Source organism: Drosophila montana, unplaced genomic scaffold (assembly GCF_035044405.1).
Source record: "Drosophila montana isolate Dmon_TW-CO22-7 unplaced genomic scaffold, ASM3504440v1 contig_3200_1, whole genome shotgun sequence".
Taxonomy (NCBI): domain Eukaryota; kingdom Metazoa; phylum Arthropoda; class Insecta; order Diptera; family Drosophilidae; genus Drosophila; species Drosophila montana.
This window is the reverse complement of record NW_026998080.1, coordinates 5,035,106-5,053,490: the sequence shown is the minus strand read 5'-3', so window position 1 is coordinate 5,053,490 and position 18,385 is coordinate 5,035,106. Positions and strand designations below refer to the sequence as shown.

General features: G+C 38.9%; 4 protein-coding genes across 12 annotated transcripts; 1 reads left to right on the top strand and 3 right to left on the bottom strand.

Moving 5' to 3' along the window:
- Nucleotides 1-1,549: 1,549 nt before the first annotated feature.
- On the bottom strand, nt 1,550-4,740 carry LOC135431838 (mitochondrial sodium/calcium exchanger protein-like). 8 transcript variants are annotated; one of them, XR_010436844.1, is made up of 9 exons: nt 4,571-4,740; nt 4,295-4,515; nt 3,917-4,242; nt 3,786-3,860; nt 3,200-3,730; nt 2,216-2,355; nt 1,917-2,151; nt 1,723-1,866; nt 1,550-1,591 (listed from the first exon to the last, which is right to left on the bottom strand). XR_010436844.1 is itself a non-coding variant. In XM_064687174.1 (9 exons), exons 1-9 carry the CDS (start codon nt 4,607-4,609, stop codon nt 1,583-1,585), a joined length of 1,710 nt encoding a protein of 569 aa, XP_064543244.1. In that variant the 5' UTR covers nt 4,610-4,737; the 3' UTR covers nt 1,550-1,582. The 8 variants fall into 8 exon arrangements, 5 of the variants coding, with proteins under 5 accessions (XP_064543244.1, XP_064543246.1, XP_064543242.1 ...); XM_064687174.1 differs by having other exon boundaries at nt 1,723-1,856; nt 4,571-4,737; XR_010436845.1 differs by lacking the exon at nt 1,550-1,591 and having other exon boundaries at nt 1,723-1,856; nt 1,917-2,029; nt 2,086-2,151; nt 4,571-4,739.
- Nucleotides 4,741-5,235: 495 nt separating this feature from the next.
- Nucleotides 5,236-8,197, top strand: LOC135432493 (peptidoglycan recognition protein 3-like). Its single transcript, XM_064688221.1, has 2 exons — nt 5,236-5,811; nt 7,516-8,197. Exons 1-2 carry the CDS (start codon nt 5,251-5,253, stop codon nt 8,116-8,118), a joined length of 1,164 nt encoding a protein of 387 aa, XP_064544291.1. The 5' UTR covers nt 5,236-5,250; the 3' UTR covers nt 8,119-8,197.
- A 3,615-nt stretch (nt 8,198-11,812) lies between these two features.
- LOC135431282 (tetraspanning orphan receptor) lies at nt 11,813-18,368 on the bottom strand. Of its 2 annotated transcripts, none has more exons than XM_064686302.1 (5): nt 18,211-18,368; nt 17,734-17,929; nt 13,651-13,840; nt 13,449-13,587; nt 11,813-13,381 (listed from the first exon to the last, which is right to left on the bottom strand). In XM_064686302.1, exons 2-5 carry the CDS (start codon nt 17,878-17,880, stop codon nt 12,556-12,558), a joined length of 1,302 nt encoding a protein of 433 aa, XP_064542372.1. In that variant the 5' UTR covers nt 17,881-17,929; nt 18,211-18,368; the 3' UTR covers nt 11,813-12,555. The 2 variants fall into 2 exon arrangements, with proteins under 2 accessions (XP_064542372.1, XP_064542373.1); XM_064686303.1 differs by having other exon boundaries at nt 13,663-13,840.
- Nucleotides 14,402-15,965, bottom strand: LOC135431281 (kelch-like protein 40b). Its single transcript, XM_064686301.1, has one exon. It carries the CDS (start codon nt 15,780-15,782, stop codon nt 14,466-14,468), a length of 1,317 nt encoding a protein of 438 aa, XP_064542371.1. The 5' UTR covers nt 15,783-15,965; the 3' UTR covers nt 14,402-14,465.
- Nucleotides 18,369-18,385: the final 17 nt, after the last annotated feature.

Sequence of the window (18,385 nt, the reverse complement as noted above, 5' to 3'; positions counted from 1 at the left end):
TTATTGTTACCGAATTTACAATACAAATTAGGTTAACCTCAATAACAGCCAACTACATTTTGGCTACATACTCCTTGGATATTGGGATCTCCAGTCTGCATCTCACCTCCCTCCCAACCGACCAAGAGGCGCATTCGTGTAACGTACGACACGATTCTCGAGGTACATAACAAATACAGACTACGAATATATCCTAAGACTATCTACTTGCTAAATAGTTCTATTCTAGATGACTTTTTACAGGAAGAGAATTCAAAAAGGTATAACATTTCAAAATCAGACAATCTTTACCCGAGATACTCCTTGATGCCAATCGACAGTACTGATCCTTACGAGCCCAAAATGGTATAAAATTCCAAAATCTGACATTATTTGGCCGAGATATTACAAAAAATCATCAAATAACTTTGACTTTACAAACGAATCGTTTTTGGGGCAACAACTTTTTTTAACCCATCGATTTTTAATGAGGTTGAATGCCAATTGATAGTAGGGATCCGTACGAATTCAGAAAGGTATAACATTTCAAAATCAGACAATAATTATCCAAGATATTAAAAAAAATCATCAAAAAAGTTTTGATTTTCGAGCCGACCCCGAATTTGAAAAAAACGTGATGTAACTCCTTGCCATTTTGTTCATTTGGGTCAAAATTTAGATTTTCATTTTTTTGATGCCAATCGATAGTACTGATCCTTACGAGTCCAAAATGGTATAAAATTCCCAAATCGGACATTATTTGGCCGAGATATTACAGAAAATCACCAAAAACCACTTTTTTAACCCATCGATTTTTAAAATGTTTGAATGCAGATTGATAGATAGAATTTTACTGAAATAATTGCGGTAACAAAAAATAACGTGCATTAACGTGCATTTAGTTACTCTGTAAATATTTTGGCATTTAAACTTCAACACTCGGAAACCACCAGAATTTATAGGAAGGAAGCTAGTTTACTTGTTATGGTAGATTGGTGAGGGGATCAGGGAACCTCCTACTCGGACAGTCCCGACAAGGGCATTCGAACTTGTACTTCTCAAACTTATATTTATATATTGTTAATTATATAATTAATATATTCTTATATATATATATATTTATTTTACTTATATATATTTTTGTTATATAATTTTGTCATAATATAATTTTGTCATACAATGTGTTACGAGTGGCGCCCCTCAGTTTTAAAGCTATCGTCATGAAACCTTCCATAGGTCCGTCCATCTGTTGCAGGCAGTGCAAATTTCGGAGACGGCCGGGTTTGACCATTATATCATTGGCAGCGTGCATCAATGGCAACTGTTATTCTTTAATCAACTATTGACTAATCTTACATTCGAAATCTAGCGTTAGTGCTGGTCGATATGACATCGGATCAGGACTAGATGAACTTACAATAAAACTTATCATATATACAGATATGTGTGCGTGAGTATTCGAGTTATCGTGCATGAATGTATGGGAGAAAGTTCGCATTTGTATAAAAGAAATTCGCCGCTGGGTACAGGGTATCTCCTAGTCGGGCATTCGCGACTAAAGCATTGCATCTTGTTTAAGCCGAGCATATTGATTTATTGGGGCTCAAAAAACCTATCATATGATAAATCATGGACACAGTTCCACTCAGCAAGCGCGGCATATAACAAAAACAGGATAAACATTATGAATGAAAAGATGCCCGCAGAACGTCGAGCAGAGAAATTAAATGTCAATGTCCATACCATTGTTGTGAAAATCATTAGGGCAAAGAAAATGTGAGAATTCGTAGCATGCCTTCCATAAATCCAGTACGACGAGCCTCTGAGCTGGGCAAATTTATTGAAATAGCAGGGAATGCCAATGCAGACCGTTATGCCTGCAATTATCTGGTGTCTGTAAGGAAACACTTGTTTTGTATTGTCCAGTGGCCACTTACTGAAGAGTGGTCCGGCCAGCACGGCAGCAAACGCCATTCTTTCATAGCCCTGCATAGCCACTTCCACGTTCATAATCAAATCAGCAACAGCCGCAGCTAAGGATCGCACGCAGCTAGCAACGAAATTCTCGGTCAAATTTAAGACCAATCCAATAATACAGCAAAGTACCTCAAGCTCGATTGCACACGTTATTATAATGAGCATAGCGGTCATGGCGGTAAGTGAGAGAAAGAGCTGCGCCGATTGTTGCAGTTGAGTTGGAGGAGTTTTATTTGACGAAGCCCGGCTCACGACTCACCAGATGATACCGTGGTGGCCGATCCGTGCGAGTCTGGAATAACACGATAATGGCCAGTGGTACAGTAAGAAACATGGACCACGTTGCGTGTCTAAAGCCTAATGTCACATGCCAATCTTTAATGTCCAGGGTAAACAATTCTAAAAGGATACTAAGTCATTTTATTAACAGCACTAGCTTTAAGTATTTTCATAACGAACCTTTTTTACATTTTGAAAAACAAAATTCTTTCTCTCGCAATGCTTGAACTATGCAGAAGCGAATGAAAGAAAAATTGAAAAAGATCTGATGCCTAAAATTGTTTCCTCTGGTGTACACAAAGAAGCTATAAGTTGAAATTCGATCTGAGATTATTACCAACTTGAAGAGTGGTACTTAACACAATTACTTCCTTGACTTAGAGATAGCCAGGACCTACTTCTACCAAAAATACAAGCTCGCAAGCCGTAGAAAGTCATCAATGATTTCACACAAACCTTATCTACGCATACCATAGAAGGACTTATTATTTCCTTATTATCTGTTATTATTTCTGTTTTAACCCATTTTGAATGTCTTCAGAGTATAATTAATAAACAAGTCGATTACTTGACTTTTTAACTTATTTGATGTTTAAAGAATTACGTATATGTATCATCAAAAAACATGTGAAAGGCTTTAGGCTTATTTCCCCACACAATAATTGCTTAATTTGTATACTAATTTGGAAAATAAAACTTCTCAAAATTTAGTGACTCTAGTCATTAAATCCTAAGAAATTTGCAAAAAAAAAAGGATTTTGATATAGATAGATTTTTTGGAAACGGAGCAAGTTATCGATTACTAGGAGAACCTATGCTATCTAACTCTCTTATAGGTTCTGAGATCGGCGCATCGGTTAATTTGCTTCTGCATAATCCAAGCTATTCGACTTAATTTCACAAAAACAAAAATGTTCATTGAGTAACTACTTTTGACTGCATACGATATATACATAGTACAAACCTTCTGTCAAGGCGATCAGCAGAATGGGAGTAATAATAATTTGCAGGCAATTTAGGAGCTTGCTCCAACCATGCTTGGGCTGCTGATAGTCAATGATAGGTATGAAAATGGTGCACAATAGAACAATGGGTGATGTGACCATGAGATAAAGGCGTTTACAGCAGCCAGCGAGCTTCCAATCCTGCATATCGATCGGTAATAGCGTTTGCCAAAACTCGCTGCATAAGAATAGATTTCTTGGATTGCTTGGATTATGTAATATGTTTCGAAGTGCCTTAATTTTAAGCATATGCATCAATGGCTTCATTCTTCCTTCTGTACTATTCATTGCCCTGCGTTCGCCTTTCTGCTTGAAATCCGACGAAGCTCTGCGCTGCATGTTGTATAAGCCGACACTTACACTGTCGCTTTGTATAAGTAATATATTGTCCTTTTCCAGTTTGTTCAACAGAAGTTCCTTCTCGTGTAATAGTCGAGTTCGATAAGGTGTAGATGTATTTTTGTGAAGCTCATTTATTTGTTTCTTGAGCGCTAAGGAATTATATGACATTTTAGCAACTGCATGCTCTTTGCGCTCGACACTTACATTTTATGGTTAGACGTGCCAGCTTTAGATCCACAATAATAATAACAAAGTAAAATATATACAATAATACAAGCACTAAAAAAAATCCCAAAAAATGATCTGTTATTTAAAGTGACCATCGGTTTGCTTACATATGGCCTCTATTTGAGTTGTCCGTTTGCCTGAGATAACTATAAAGGCCATGATCTCACAGGCTAACATCAGAAACAGAAGATCACGCATAGCACAATGTCCATTTATTTTGAAAGGTCTAAGGAAACAGACTATGCCCCCACTTAGTAGAATAACAGCTAAAGCATTGCTTATAGCTATTGTAAATAAAGGTGCCTCTTCACGAACCGGCATTAAATTGACCACCAAATCCGGAATGGCATTGGCGAATGACAACAGAGTAGCGCCTGCTACATATTCATTCATGTGAAGCTTGACCGACATTATTTTTAGCACGGCTCCAAAACTGAAGTGCAATCGGCATTAAATCTAGTTAGATGCATGACAGCTGAACTTACTATTTACCCAATATATGGACGAGTGTTAACATCAGAGCAATTGCAATCATTATGAATATGCACACAATACCGATTTCATTCGTTTTGGTTTGAACGTTAAAATTGCAATACATCAACCCGAAATAATCGAAAAAGTGAATTATACGTTGGCAGTTTTTAATTTTCCTAGATAATAGACAACGTTGCTTAAAGTCCACCTGCATCAAACTGTAGCAGCTCATCTTTATTTAGCGGCCAATTAGTGAGTTTCCGTCCCAATCCACATTAGGTACTTACCTCGCCGTACTCACGATCTAAGGAAAATGTATTGTTCATGGCAATGGTCGTATATACCGTACAAATGAAGAAATTATTTCTGTTTCAGGTATTACAAATTTTGTAATCGGTCACCAGATTAATTTCTTGAAATCAAAGCCGACTAGGTTAAAACTCTTTTCTTCGCTCTTGAAAGTGCCGATATATCCTCAACCGTGTCTAGTATCGCGAAGACATTCGAATCTTCCTTTTATGCCCCCTTTCAAGATCAATTCATCAAATGTCTCATATCAATCTCAAATTTTATAGGGGTACTGTTTTAAGTTTCATTTTATCGACCAGATCATGGGATTCGAAGTGATAAGGAATTCATAACAGACTGAAGCCATACACCACTTTGCTATCAATCTAATCTAATATATGAACCGAGACAAAAGGTAGCCAATACACAAAATATATATGTATACATATACTAAGTCGATAAGGCGGCAGCCAGCTGCCAACGTAAATCAATGCATGCCTAGCAAATGTACTTCCCACGAGGGAATCATTACCATAAATAATAGTCATTATAAATTATTGAGAGCAGTTTCAAGATGACTTGTTCGATTTGAAGAGCTCGATAAGCCAAACTTGGGAGCAGAAAATCTCATTTAAAAGCACAACTGCAGACATCAGTTATCAAATCGAAAAGAGTTACCATGGTGTCCAAAGCAGTTGCCGCTCTAGTTTTTGCTTGTCTGGTTTGCAGCCAGTACGCAGTCCAAGGCGTCAATATAGTCTCCAAGGCGGAGTGGGGTGGTCGTGCTCCCAACTACCGAGTTGCCCTGGGCAACTACCTGAACTATGCCATTATTCACCATACGGCCGGCAACTATTGCGAGACGCGTGCCGCTTGCGCCCAACAGCTCCGCAACGTCCAGAGCTACCACATGGACAGCCTGGGTTGGCCTGATATTGGCTACAACTTCCTGATCGGCGGTGATGGCGCTGTGTACGAGGGTCGTGGCTGGAATTCGATGGGCGCCCATGCTGCCGAATGGAATTCAGTTAGCATTGGCATTTCGTTCTTGGGCAACTTCAACTGGGACACATTAGAGCCGAATATGATCGCATCTGCCCAGGGCTTGCTCAACGATGCCGTCAACCGTGGCCAGCTGAGCTCCGGCTATGTCTTATACGGCCATCGTCAAGTAAGTGCCACGGAATGCCCTGGCACTCACATCTGGAACGAGATCCGTGGATGGTCTCACTGGAAAGCTTGATTTCAACCGAACTATCAATAAATGATCAATTAAATATCGTTCAAATTGATTTTATTTGTTAGCTGATCAAACAGAAAGTCTGTTCATATCAGCCATAACTATTCGTGTACTCAAGCCACGTTCTAAGCCAAATTAGCTGGGAATAAGAGCTCACGGACTTCTTGCTACAAAAATGACAAACTAGAACTGTCACAATAAGACAGCAAACATTTATTGGTTGGTATGGATGAAACCCCCAAAAAAAGATAATGATTATTTTCTATGCTAAACATTTTTAAAGGTAAACGTTCTTTTTAAAGATGTAACCATATATATGTAGCCATATCTAGCGCAAAACTTAGCTGTTTTTCAAATTCGTAAAAAGAAAATTAAAAAAAATATATTTAAAAACAATATTTTCGTAATAATAGTTGCACACAATTATTCACCATAGTTTAGAATTACTATTTGCGCCGTTTTATTAATTTTTCCATAAAAGTTCCAATTATTTTATTTTATTGAATGGTGCGTGGGTATATTATATATATATGCGCTATCTTATAAAAAGTAGATCCATCGGATCCATACGCTAAAATACCGAAATATCGGAAAAAATACATTTTTAACTAGAATTAGTGTTTGATGCCCTGTGGATCCTTCAGCAGGTAAAATATTGTACGCAAAGCCATGATATTATATTTGCAAATCCTTACATTATTATATTAACGAATCCTTACCTTTCATAAGATCACGGCCCCAAAGGAAAATTAAATGTATTATCTATAGAAAGTTGTTTTAATTGTTAAATGTAAGAAGTTTCTTTCAGCCTTTTTTAATATACTTCACATAAAGCTGTCGCAAACCTGTATCCTTTTTAATAACCACGTAGAAGCAGAGCTTACCAGACTGCATATGGAATCTTCCCACATCGGGTCAGTAACTTCCCATCACAACTTCTCTACCTTTATATCTGCTTATTTACTTAATATATCAATATTTTAAACTATTTGTTGCCCTCTCTGTCACTCTCTATCATATATTCCGTATTAATATTCTCTTTCATCGCTTCGCTTACTCTAGTTATATTATTTCCTTGTTCTTTTTGAAAACATTCTTTTACTTACATTGGTTTATTTTACGGTAATCTTTCAATATATTACAATAACCTCGTTTACCTTCTTTTGGCTATATATTTTACTAACGTCATTGACAAAAATTAGCTGATAGGCAAATACAAAAAATCCAATCTATTAATTCTAGCTCTAAGAGTGTAGAAGATGCAGATGTTTCCTGTTTTCCGCGTCCCGAGTAGGCGTAGCCAACATCCTAACACTTACATATACTATTCATGTCTCTAAGTTTGACAAACCCGTAAAAATCATCAATCCGATGCGTACATTGTGCGAAGATCCTCTCTCGGATTATAGACTTAAAGGGTATACGACAGACATAAGCTTAACAGCTTAACTTACAAGAATTGTTTATTTTCAAATATCGATGAGTATTTTTAACAAATTAATTAAATGCCACTTGGCACTTGATTAAAAACTCATTCGGCCAACGCTGGGAATGGCACACGAGTATCAGAATTGTTTTAGATAGTCTTCGTATCAGATCGAAGTTCCCCCAACCCTCTTATAAATATATTTGCGCGCAACAAGTGTCGTGTGCTTCGCGCTTCATTCGGCAGAGATAAGGCACTGCCTCGGGCTATATAAATAGCGCCGCAGCAGTCGGCCATTACACAAGTCTCAAAACCAATTCACAGTCATGGCAAATAAAGCTCTCATCGTTCTGGCCGTGCTCCTTTGCGCACAGGCCGTCTTTGGTGTAACCATCATTACCAAGTCGCAGTGGGGCGGTCGCTCGGCCACCAGCAAGTCCACGCTGGCCAGCTCCTTGAGCTACGCCGTAATCCATCATACCGCTGGCAACTACTGCAGCACCAGAAGCGCTTGCGAGACGCAGTTGCGCAACATCCAGAGCTACCATATGGACAGCTTGGGCTGGGCTGATATTGGCTACAACTTCCTGATCGGTGGTGATGGAAACGTCTATGAGGGTCGCGGCTGGAACGTTATGGGAGCTCATGCCACCAACTGGAACTCCAAGTCCATTGGCATCTCCTTCCTGGGCAACTACAACAGCGATAAAATCACCTCCGCTCAGATCACGGCTGCCAAGGGTTTGCTGTCCGATGCTGTTTCCCGTGGCCAGATCATTTCCGGCTACACCCTGTATGGCCATCGTCAGGTAGGCTCCACTGAGTGCCCTGGCACCAACATCTGGAACGAGATCCGCACCTGGTCCAACTGGAAGGCTTAAGTGATTATTATACTTAAGGCTCTTCAAGCTGCAAAAATATATATAAACTGCTGCAAAATAAAAACTTTTTATAATACAATACACTGTCATAATTATATGCATATGTTATTAGCATTGATCGGGTGTTTTTCTGAGGGCCTTCCCCACAAAACTGAGCTTATTTACACTTTTGTTCAATTCTTATACTCTGTACCCAATAAAAACTATTAAGTTTACATATTCCTGATCAGTTTGTCTGTATGAACGCGTCGATCTGGGAATCTACAAAATCTCGAGACTATAAATTGAAATATATATTCTCGTATACCAAAGCAGAACAAGTTTATTATTTTTTCGACAACTGTAAAAATTTGCTTTGAGTAAAACTCACAAATAATGAGAGCTAGCTTCTTAAAGTATATACAGATTAAAATATTTTAATTTTTAGATACTTCCCTCCACTCCCGACAAAACTGAAAAAAAAAGTAATCGTTAAAGCTAGAGTATCTATTAGAATATCTCATAGTCGGGCACTCCCAAGCTCTCATTATTTTTCGAATAGAAGATTACATAAAATTAAGATTGCAACAGCTATTTTCCAATTTGAATACATTTTGCGTTATTACAATCTTTCACCTCGAACGGATCGCTTGTGAAGGTTCATTTAAAACCAGTAAAACTGTTGAAAGACATCCGAACCTGCTCCTTTTTTAATTAATTAATTTCTCTGTTTATAATATGGTAAACTATTTTTTTTAAATTCGATCTATAAGAGTGAGATTTTTTCAGTTTCAAGGGACACCATCCTCTGTGTATAATAAACGAGAATATTCCTACCAAGTTGAATGTGTCTAGCTACCATCATTTTGTTGTATTAATTATTTGAACAATTTAAATGTACTTGATATGGTTGTGTCTGGCCTCAATCACTTACAAAAGCGTCTTTCAAAAGTTAACCTGGATCGGTTACTATCAGCCAATGCAAAAGTGTCCAATGCCATTGACATATGTTCAACTTGGAGCTGTGTCATAACCGTGCTGCAGTCTAATTCACTTCCATTTATGGAAGGATTATGTCATCACCAAAATAACATCCGAGAGGTAACCTCAACATATGTAGCGTTTATTGTACTTTTATGAATTTTTTTTTTGCATCATTAGAAAATATTTTTTAAATTGGAATCCGTTCCAGGGATTTATTAAGCCCTCCAGTTGGACCAGGTGCGGATCTCGTTCCACAGGGTTGTGCCGGGGCATTCTGTGGCGCTCACCTGACGATGGCCATAGAGAATGTAACCAGACACGATTTGGCCACGGGATACAGCATCAGCCGAAATACCCTTGCAAAACTATACAAAGTTTCATGACAAAGCAAACAGAAGGACAGACAGAAATTGTTGTATCGTCTTGCCTCTTGCTACTGATCAGGAATTCATATTTTGTATAGGGTCGGAGATGTCTCCAACTGTGCGTTGCACATTTGATGATAACTTTACAATATATTCAGCATAGCATAAACTCCCGGCATGATAACGACACTGATATTGATGTAAGAAGCCATTTAACATTACAGATACATTTCGTAAATATTCTCATACAATTAAGAAGGAATGAAAGGAATTAAAGGCACTACCTTACTTACTTAGACCTCAAAGCATCATATGAAATTTTTCATTCTGCTCCACACAGTGAAAAATTCGCTTTTATAAAATTTTCAAGTAAATTATCCGATCCTGTTAACTATTATCAGCTAAATTGGGAACGCAATTTACTAAAATAAAGTAAATCCAGTTAAAAATTTACAATGAAGATAGCAATTTGATTAATTTATGGCTCCTGGCTCATACACAATCCCGTCCATACGGCAAATTATCTTTGACTCATTCGAGTCCAATGTCTCAATTAAATAGTAACACAATATTTGCATTAGTATTAATGAATACATATTGTAAAACTGATACAAATTGTATAGGTATGTTTTCTTGCAAATACAAACTATTTACAAATACCAATACAAAAACTCTTTATACGAATTTGGGATTGGAAATCAGCTCACTTTTGTGGGGTAACGTATTGTATCTATTTATACATTATAGAGGGTACAATGGTTTTGTGAAAATGTATGCGCCAATCAGAAACTGGCATCGGTAGACCCATGATGTCTATGTGCATGTTCCTGGTCAGTAAAAAAAGTCAAATCTATTTTGCAATCTCAGACTTGTTAACATAAGTCGATCTTAATATTGCAAAATGCCTGGTTATGTTATACAAAATCTACTTAACACAATTAAAACTTAACAGCCAGACTAAACAACCAATCTATAAGATATTCCATATCTTTGGACCCTTACGGTATGACGTTAAAGGTCTCGATGAAGTGTCGAACCCTTGGACTTACCACAGATTATTAAGCAAAGATTATTCTGAATTATTTGCATACGTCTCCGGATGGACGCCATTCCCCAACATTTAACGCCGTATCTTTAAGTAGCGGTCATTATAGCAATGTAAAGAACCTGTGTACATCTTTAAATGTGCAAAAACCTTTCATATCAAAAATCTGTTAGTGTTATGCTTAAGTCCCATAGAACGGCACAAGGCGTCTGTTGAGAAGGTTGCATGCTTTTATATATTCTTAATTTACATTAATTGTAACTCAATTTCCAGTTAACATGACAATAAAAAAGGCCAAGGTTCTGCCGTATTTGCAAAAGTAAGCACTAATTAATCACAATATAACCGAAGCAAAGGAAATTTATAATCTTCTTATCTAGTTAACTCACATTCATTTTCATTGATATGGTCAGAGTTGATGCGCTCTATAATATTCAATTTCACAAAGCCCTAATACTGTTTTATAGGGTATAAAAATATAAAATCGTACGATTTTGTGCACAATGGATAAGTATAAGTTCCAACCCAATTAGAGACACGTGTGTTTTGATTCAATGAATTTATGTTGACTTGCAAACTGATTTACTACGTTCAATCTTTCATTGACTTCAGAATTCTTATCAAATTATAAAGTGCTCTTATAAATAATAATAACTAATAAGTCCAATCGATTAAAATACTTTGCTTGTGATGTAGATGTGAGACTCAACATAAATTATTTTAGCACGCGCACGTGTGGCCAGCTGCAAATTCTTAATGATTTAGAACTTTTCGAATAGGAGATACCCTATCCTAATGGCTAAAATTGAAGGTAAACGCAAAGAATCCTATCCAACTAGTTTTTGAATAATTCCCTTATTTTCCTAGCCTTTTTTTTCAATAATATCGCAAAAGAATTGAAAATGTCAGGGAGACAAAATGATTAGCTGGTGGGCCTGACAATAAAGGTCAAGCCTGACCATATGGAATATTCTTCGAATACTTCGATGTATTGTAGGAAGATTGGCGGGGGTGGGATTTTATTGGCACGGCACGAACGCGAAACTAAACTTTTCAAACACGCACAAGCACTTACGGGAAAATTTCTCAAGGCTCTGCGCAGCCCAACACGGTCGACAATAGATATAAATTATTCATTCCTCTTCAAAAGAATTAACAGGAGTGCCCTTAATCTGCTTCATTACGTAAGCTTTTCCAAGCTATATTTTGCGCTCCAAATTTCTCGTACCCGTCTCTATACATAGCTCTTACAATACATTTGACGTACCGAATTTGCTGTTTCAAGCTCTAATAATCTATGTTTCCAAAATATAATCTATAGTTTTTATATTTTTTTTTAACTAATATTTATTCGAATATCTTTGCATATTTAGTATATAGTATACATATAGATGTTGTACATACATAAATAATATTTTTCGGATGTCTGTGAAGTGTGGCATATGAAATTCATACACACATTTAAATAAAAAAAAACTGACATGCCAGTAAATATGCATAAAGTCTTACAAGTTAGCTTAAAACATAAGAAGAACATGCTTTCGCATAAATATACTTCCCATTAGATTCTTATAACATCCGTTCGACTCTCTTTTTGGTAACAACTACTTGCGCTTAATTAGGTAAAATTCACAGGATAACTAAATGAAAATCAATGCCAAACGAAATTGACGCGGCCAAGTATACAACTTTATAATGGTTTAGACGAGCATTTTGCCATACATATACGTTAATTTTTAGAGCAAAATTCAGAGAATATTTATATTTGGTTAGGTTTGATACCTTTTACGATTAATAACAATACGCGACTGCTAGCGGAATAAATATAGCAGGATTTTTGTTTTTCAGATTCACAAACATTTTTCAATACGGTAATACATACAATATTCATATACGAATGGGTGCACATTTTTGTGAAAACTATACTTCATTGACAGAAATATATATGGAATATATGTGGCAAACAAAAGAGAAATGTTGTATTGGGGGCAAGAGAGGAAGCGTGTGGGCGAATGTTTTGCTCACAACACAATAATCATGTAAAAACTTTAATGAAATCACAACTTAGGCCTGACTTTCGTTGCGTCCAGGTACCTGACCGGGTATGTTAACCTGACGATCAAGCGGCGACTGCAGTCCCACTTGCACATGAGGATCAGCAACATCGTTGTATGGCGGTGGCGGCACTATGCCTTCGATTACATCGACGCCACCATCAATAACCTCTAGGTCGGCATCGTCGTCATCGCCGTTAGCATCGACTGAGACATTGGCGCTACCTGTATTCGACTGTTCGCTACGTCGCATTGGTGGAGTGTTGGCATTCACATGAACCGTATTGTTGTTGTTGGGCATGTCGTTGTTATTGTCCAGGTTGTCATTCGAGTTAGATGCAGCATTGACAGCGACTGCATCGAGTGCCACAAACAGTGGCGTGTTACCACCACCGTCTGCTGCCTGTGCTTCACCATGGGCAGCTTCATCCTCATTTTGATAGTTGGACATAGCCACCTGATAAGATGGTGGTGGTGCCTGTTTCAAGTACTGAGCAATGGCTTCATCATAATTGGGCAGCAGTGTCGAGTACGCCCGCTCCTCAGCACCAAAGCCACCGCCGCCAACGCCCCCGCGGACTGCCATTTCGGGCAGGATGCAGGGTAGCAAGCTGCGCAAATGCTGTTGTCGGAGAGTCAAGTACTTGTAACAGCGCCAGACAATGCCAATGCAATAGGCTTTAAGGAACACGATGCACACAAAAACCACAAGCACAACAACCACCAGCTCTTCGGGCGGCAGCTCCAGCAGCTTCTCGCGCCACGGAAGCCGATGGGACTCGGCAATGATACGATGAATGGCCTGTAGATAGCACAAATAACCAGCGGCGGTCAATCTGCAAATGCGAAGCATGCAACACGTTATTAAAAGTCAAAGTATATCACATCTAATTTAACATTTACGTTGTGATGGCAAAGTCGAACAGTTGCAAGCAGAAGAAGGGCAACAGATGAGACGGCTTCCCCTTGATTGTTCCATAAATCATCATCAGCGTAATGGCTATCATGCATGTGCACACGAGACCTCCCATGTCAAAGTTCTCTACAAACGGGAGCAGTTAAATTAACAATGATTTCTTAGCGCAGCTCAGACCTGACTGCTTACGGTAACGCTTACGGTAGTTGAGGGAATGATCGCGATAGGCGAAGGGCGGATCCACCTTGCTCAGTGGCGTGGGCAAAGCGGGTGCATTAAGATCGACGGTAAAGTCATGATTACCGCTTTCCAATTCATCCATCATTTCCGGATTGCGCCAAATGACAGCCAGGACGCTGAGTGCCAGAATATTTAAGAACTGCGAAAAACAAGAAAGAAAACTATAAGTTCCTTCGTCTTAACATATTTATATTTATTTATTATAACTGGGCCTGTGATTTGCCAACAAAAAACCATCAAAAATAAACTTTATCTTTAATTGCCAATTTCTCTTTTTGAAACACCTAAATTTTTTTAAATTAACCATTAATATATCAAATACTTCATTGCCATCCTGAGCACTTAAGGGCTGAATATGTGCATTTTGATTAAATGAGGGATTACCTAATTCATTGCCATCGCCACAAATATGAATAATTGGTAAAAAGGCAAACTACAGATTTCTTGTTTTTGACTTTTATTGCCTCTGTCGGCCTTTGAGAAAAACATTCTTTTTATAGTCAGTGTCTTTTTCTAAACAAAATACTGCCCCAGTTTAAAGGTCTATCTAAGACTAAAAATAATTGGTCAAGAATATAATTCAGGAATATAATTCTGGACCATCTGTTTCCATCACATTCCTATATTTGTCAAAAGAGGATACATAAGAAATTGCGTGAAATCAAACGATTTCATTCGATTCTATGCATGGAGACACAGATCTTCTTAAAATGGCAAAAATATATTTCCACAGCTGGAATAAAAAGTGTGTATAATACAAATCTCTAAATATGAAAGGTCTCCTTAAGTTCTTTGGCAGCTGTTTGGCAACAGAGACACACTTCAGAAACGTCCACTGGCTCTAGCGATTGCCAGTAGTTTCCATGTTGCGTTTGGAGCCAACTGAGATAGCCTATGAAGGCCTCGTAGGGGAACTCATCGGAGATCTGGCAGTGCAGTCGATGGTGGTAGCTGCACTCTCGATCGTAGATCCAATTGCGCTGCTCCGGCGGCTGCATGCCCGTGCGCTCCAGATGCAGCATGAAGGCGTCTCGATCGGAGCCATAGCAAAGCCGTGTCGTGGTGTAGCCAATGCCATCGTGTAATTGCTGCAACACCTCTGGTTGCGAGATAATACGCTTTAGTTCAATGGATCTGATGTGCCGATCGTGCAGACGAATGAGCAACCAGGGAGGCACAAGGGCAAAGCGCACACATGAAATAAGCTGGGCTATGATGAGCCGCCGTTTGGGCCATTGGAAGTTGAGCCAGCGCACGGCGGCCATGAAGACCTCCAGTTCTGTGTTGACGCCTATGCTGTTTGAGCTCAGCAGCAGCCAAAGGGCATGCATGGGCAGTTGGAGGAACTCCTGAGAGGCGACAAGAGTCAGAAAAAAGCGACCGACGCGCTGCAGCAAAGGGCGGTGGGCTCGTTCCATGCGCAGCAGTCGCGCCTCTAGATACAACAGCACCGCCGACTCCTCTGTGATGCCATGCGCCAGGCAGTGCTCGCACTGCCTCTCCAGTTGCGGTATCCTAAGAAAACTGGCGGCGCGCAACACCTCTAATAAGCCGAGCCGGGACAACAGAGGCGCATCCGCAATCATCCAATCGTAAATAAGGCGAAACGCGCGGGGCGTCACCCACTCGGCTGGCAACTCCACGTTCACAGTATCGTTGCCCAAGTCACAAAACAGACCCGAGAAACACTGCAGCACGATAAGATGCACTTGGAGACTGCTCTGCGCAATGGTAATCACAGCATTTGTCTTGCGATCTTTCTGCACTATCTCTGACAGCAACTCGTAAAGATTTGGCTTGGCGACTCGCGCTTGGCGCTTCAGCTCCGGCCACTCATCAGGTGCTTTGTACCCCAATGACATAAGCGTGTGATCTGCCAAATTATTATAAGGCGTATCAGACTGGCAGAATATGGGCGCATAAACAGAGGAATTAACAGCCCGTGGCTCAAACTTCTCTTGCCATCGATGCCTTTCCCCACACTCAGACTCTTCGCTTAGTGGGTTGGAGGAGACAATGGACTCAATAGATGTCGAATTACCCTCTTCGTCCTCGTATGTATCTTCAATATATTGTTGCATCGCATTGGAGCAGGAATTGGAATCGGAAACGGCGTAATCACTGTTGACTCCGATGACATTGGCAGTGGTACATTGGCCGCCAAACAGAGTTCCAAATACAATTATACATTTAAATTTATTTTCGGCTAATAATAGAGTTCTTTGTAAAAATTGTCAACAATGTGAATTGATAGAAATTGTGTCCACTTGACGAAGACAAATAAGTCAATTCAATTCTTGTTCGAACTTTTATATATATATGTCAACTTATATATGTTAGTCTCAATATGTTTTTTTTTGTCCTCACACACCCCAAACCATTTGACGTAATATTATGTTTAGACTCGGACATGGATAATTCCACTCGCAAGTGTGGAAAAATCGCGATAGACCTTTGCGGAAATTTCTTTAAGACCTGCTCCACCTTTTTATGGGCCATGCGGGTTAAAGGATGCAAGGTCTAAAAGTTAAAGAAAACAACTTGGCACGGTCATAGCACGGTGATACCCGCTTATCTATTCCTTCACTGTCCAGGGTCGAAAATGGGTGCGGAAGGTTGCAGATGCGTATGCTTGTTTTCTGAAAGTGATGAGTTCAAACCCAAAATGTTGACCCGCCAAATACTTGCAACTTCCGTTAGTTAGGTACATTTGTCATGACCGAAAATATATAAAAGAATAAATAAAATATATAATCCGTGCTATTAACAATAACAATTAGTTACTTCAGGAACCTGATATTCTTAGTCACCAAAATACACATCCGCTCGCCTAAAGAACTAACCGTTGAGAACCAGATGAGGGAATGATTAATCAGGTAAACTTTTATAAACTCGGATATGTCTGACATAGATAAGAAAATTTTGATGCACAAATAAAGAGTATGCTGGGTCAACAATTAGCTTAAAAATAAAAACAAACAAGAAAAACAAACTATCTTCGGCACACCGAAGATAACATACACTTGCTATATAGACTACGGGTTTGAAGATATGTGGGGCGTATTGCTTAGTTTGGAAAATATATCTTTTTCCGTACATAAAAGTCTATAGGATATATGTAGTAGTCCGATATTGATAAGATTTTGCTTATATGTATGGAGAATGGTAGAACTCCAAGTTAGACTATATATAATATAGTTACACAATCGCTGACAAACCCACTATACCCTTTTTAAGAGTATAAAATGAGTAAATGTTTATGTTCAACATGGCCGTACATGGGTAAAAATAAGGCAATGTCTCGTCACGTGGAAAACTTTCGATCCATATTTACTTTTGTACATTCATGGTCATTTTTGATGGCCCTGCTTAAATATTTATGGTTGAAAACAGCTATTTTTATAGCACTAACATTAAGAAAATTAGCTGAACCTAACGCATGACCTTTAATGTGATTAAATTTGTTCCGAAATGGCGCTCAAACATTTCAAAGCCAAAGCCGCATATGTTTGTTTACTTGGTAAATCAATTGTTTTGATAAAACGTTGCAGTTTTTGCAAGGCTTGCAGTTTGAATCAATCCGTAACCCGAGATAATGAGCAAAGTCTAACGACTCAATATTGCAAAATTCCCATAAATCAACTAACATATGTCACGTCGTAATATAAATGGTTTGTTTAAATATTGCAAAATCGTGCGGGGCGCCGGGCGACTCGAAGTGGGTTTGCCTGCGGTTAGATTCATGCAAATAAAACTTGAGTCGTAGCACAACTCGCGTGACGTCACAATTGCGCGAAATACGAGAAGCGAAAGTTGGCAACCTTCTTCGCAGTTTGTGCAACTTTCAAAGTCGCTGCCTCGGCAACAGTTTGAGAGTCATAGTGCAGCGACAATTGATTTTTCCCTTCGTGACACTGAACAGGGTCAACTTGTGTGCGTGTATGTGTGTGTCAGCTGCGCGGAAATAGCTGCAGTAATGCGTAGGTGTGCGTAGATACTGTAATCAAGGCTTTTGCGTCGCAAATAGCTTACCAGGTGCCATAGGCCAATCATCAATGTAGCGGTATGCACATGCAGGCCAAAGCAGCAGGTCCACTCCTTGTTGACCCGGCCATGGTTGCTATTCCCGTTGTTGTTGTTGTTGCGTTGCGGGCCCATTTTGACACGGATCCTGAACATTGCACGTCGCTCTGAGGCGACAGGTTTTGCTGTGTCGTGCCGCAGTGCACTAAAGACGGGAAAGTGGGAGAGATCAGGCATTAATTATGTTGATGTGCATCAAAATAAGGTCTACTTAATGCAGTAATGTATATATGTATGCGTGCATGTATGTATACACACACGCACCCACTCGCCAATCTATGAAATAATATACATACATATGTATGAGTAGTATGTATTTAATATTGTGCCACTTTTTCACTTCAGATTGTGTCTCATTCGAACTCGATTTGAAGCACTATATGCTAATATTGTTCGATTTATACTATATGCATTTCATTATCCTACCTTGCAGATGTGGTTTTTTTGTAGGTTCGACTACTTAAAAATATTTTTGTGTCGCACTTTATATGTTTTTACGAACAGAGTTTGGATTTGCTATTAGCAAAAATCCAAGCAATCAAACAGTGTGACCGTCCTCTGTGAAATAATCGGCTGCATATCGATATTCTTAAATTTGATT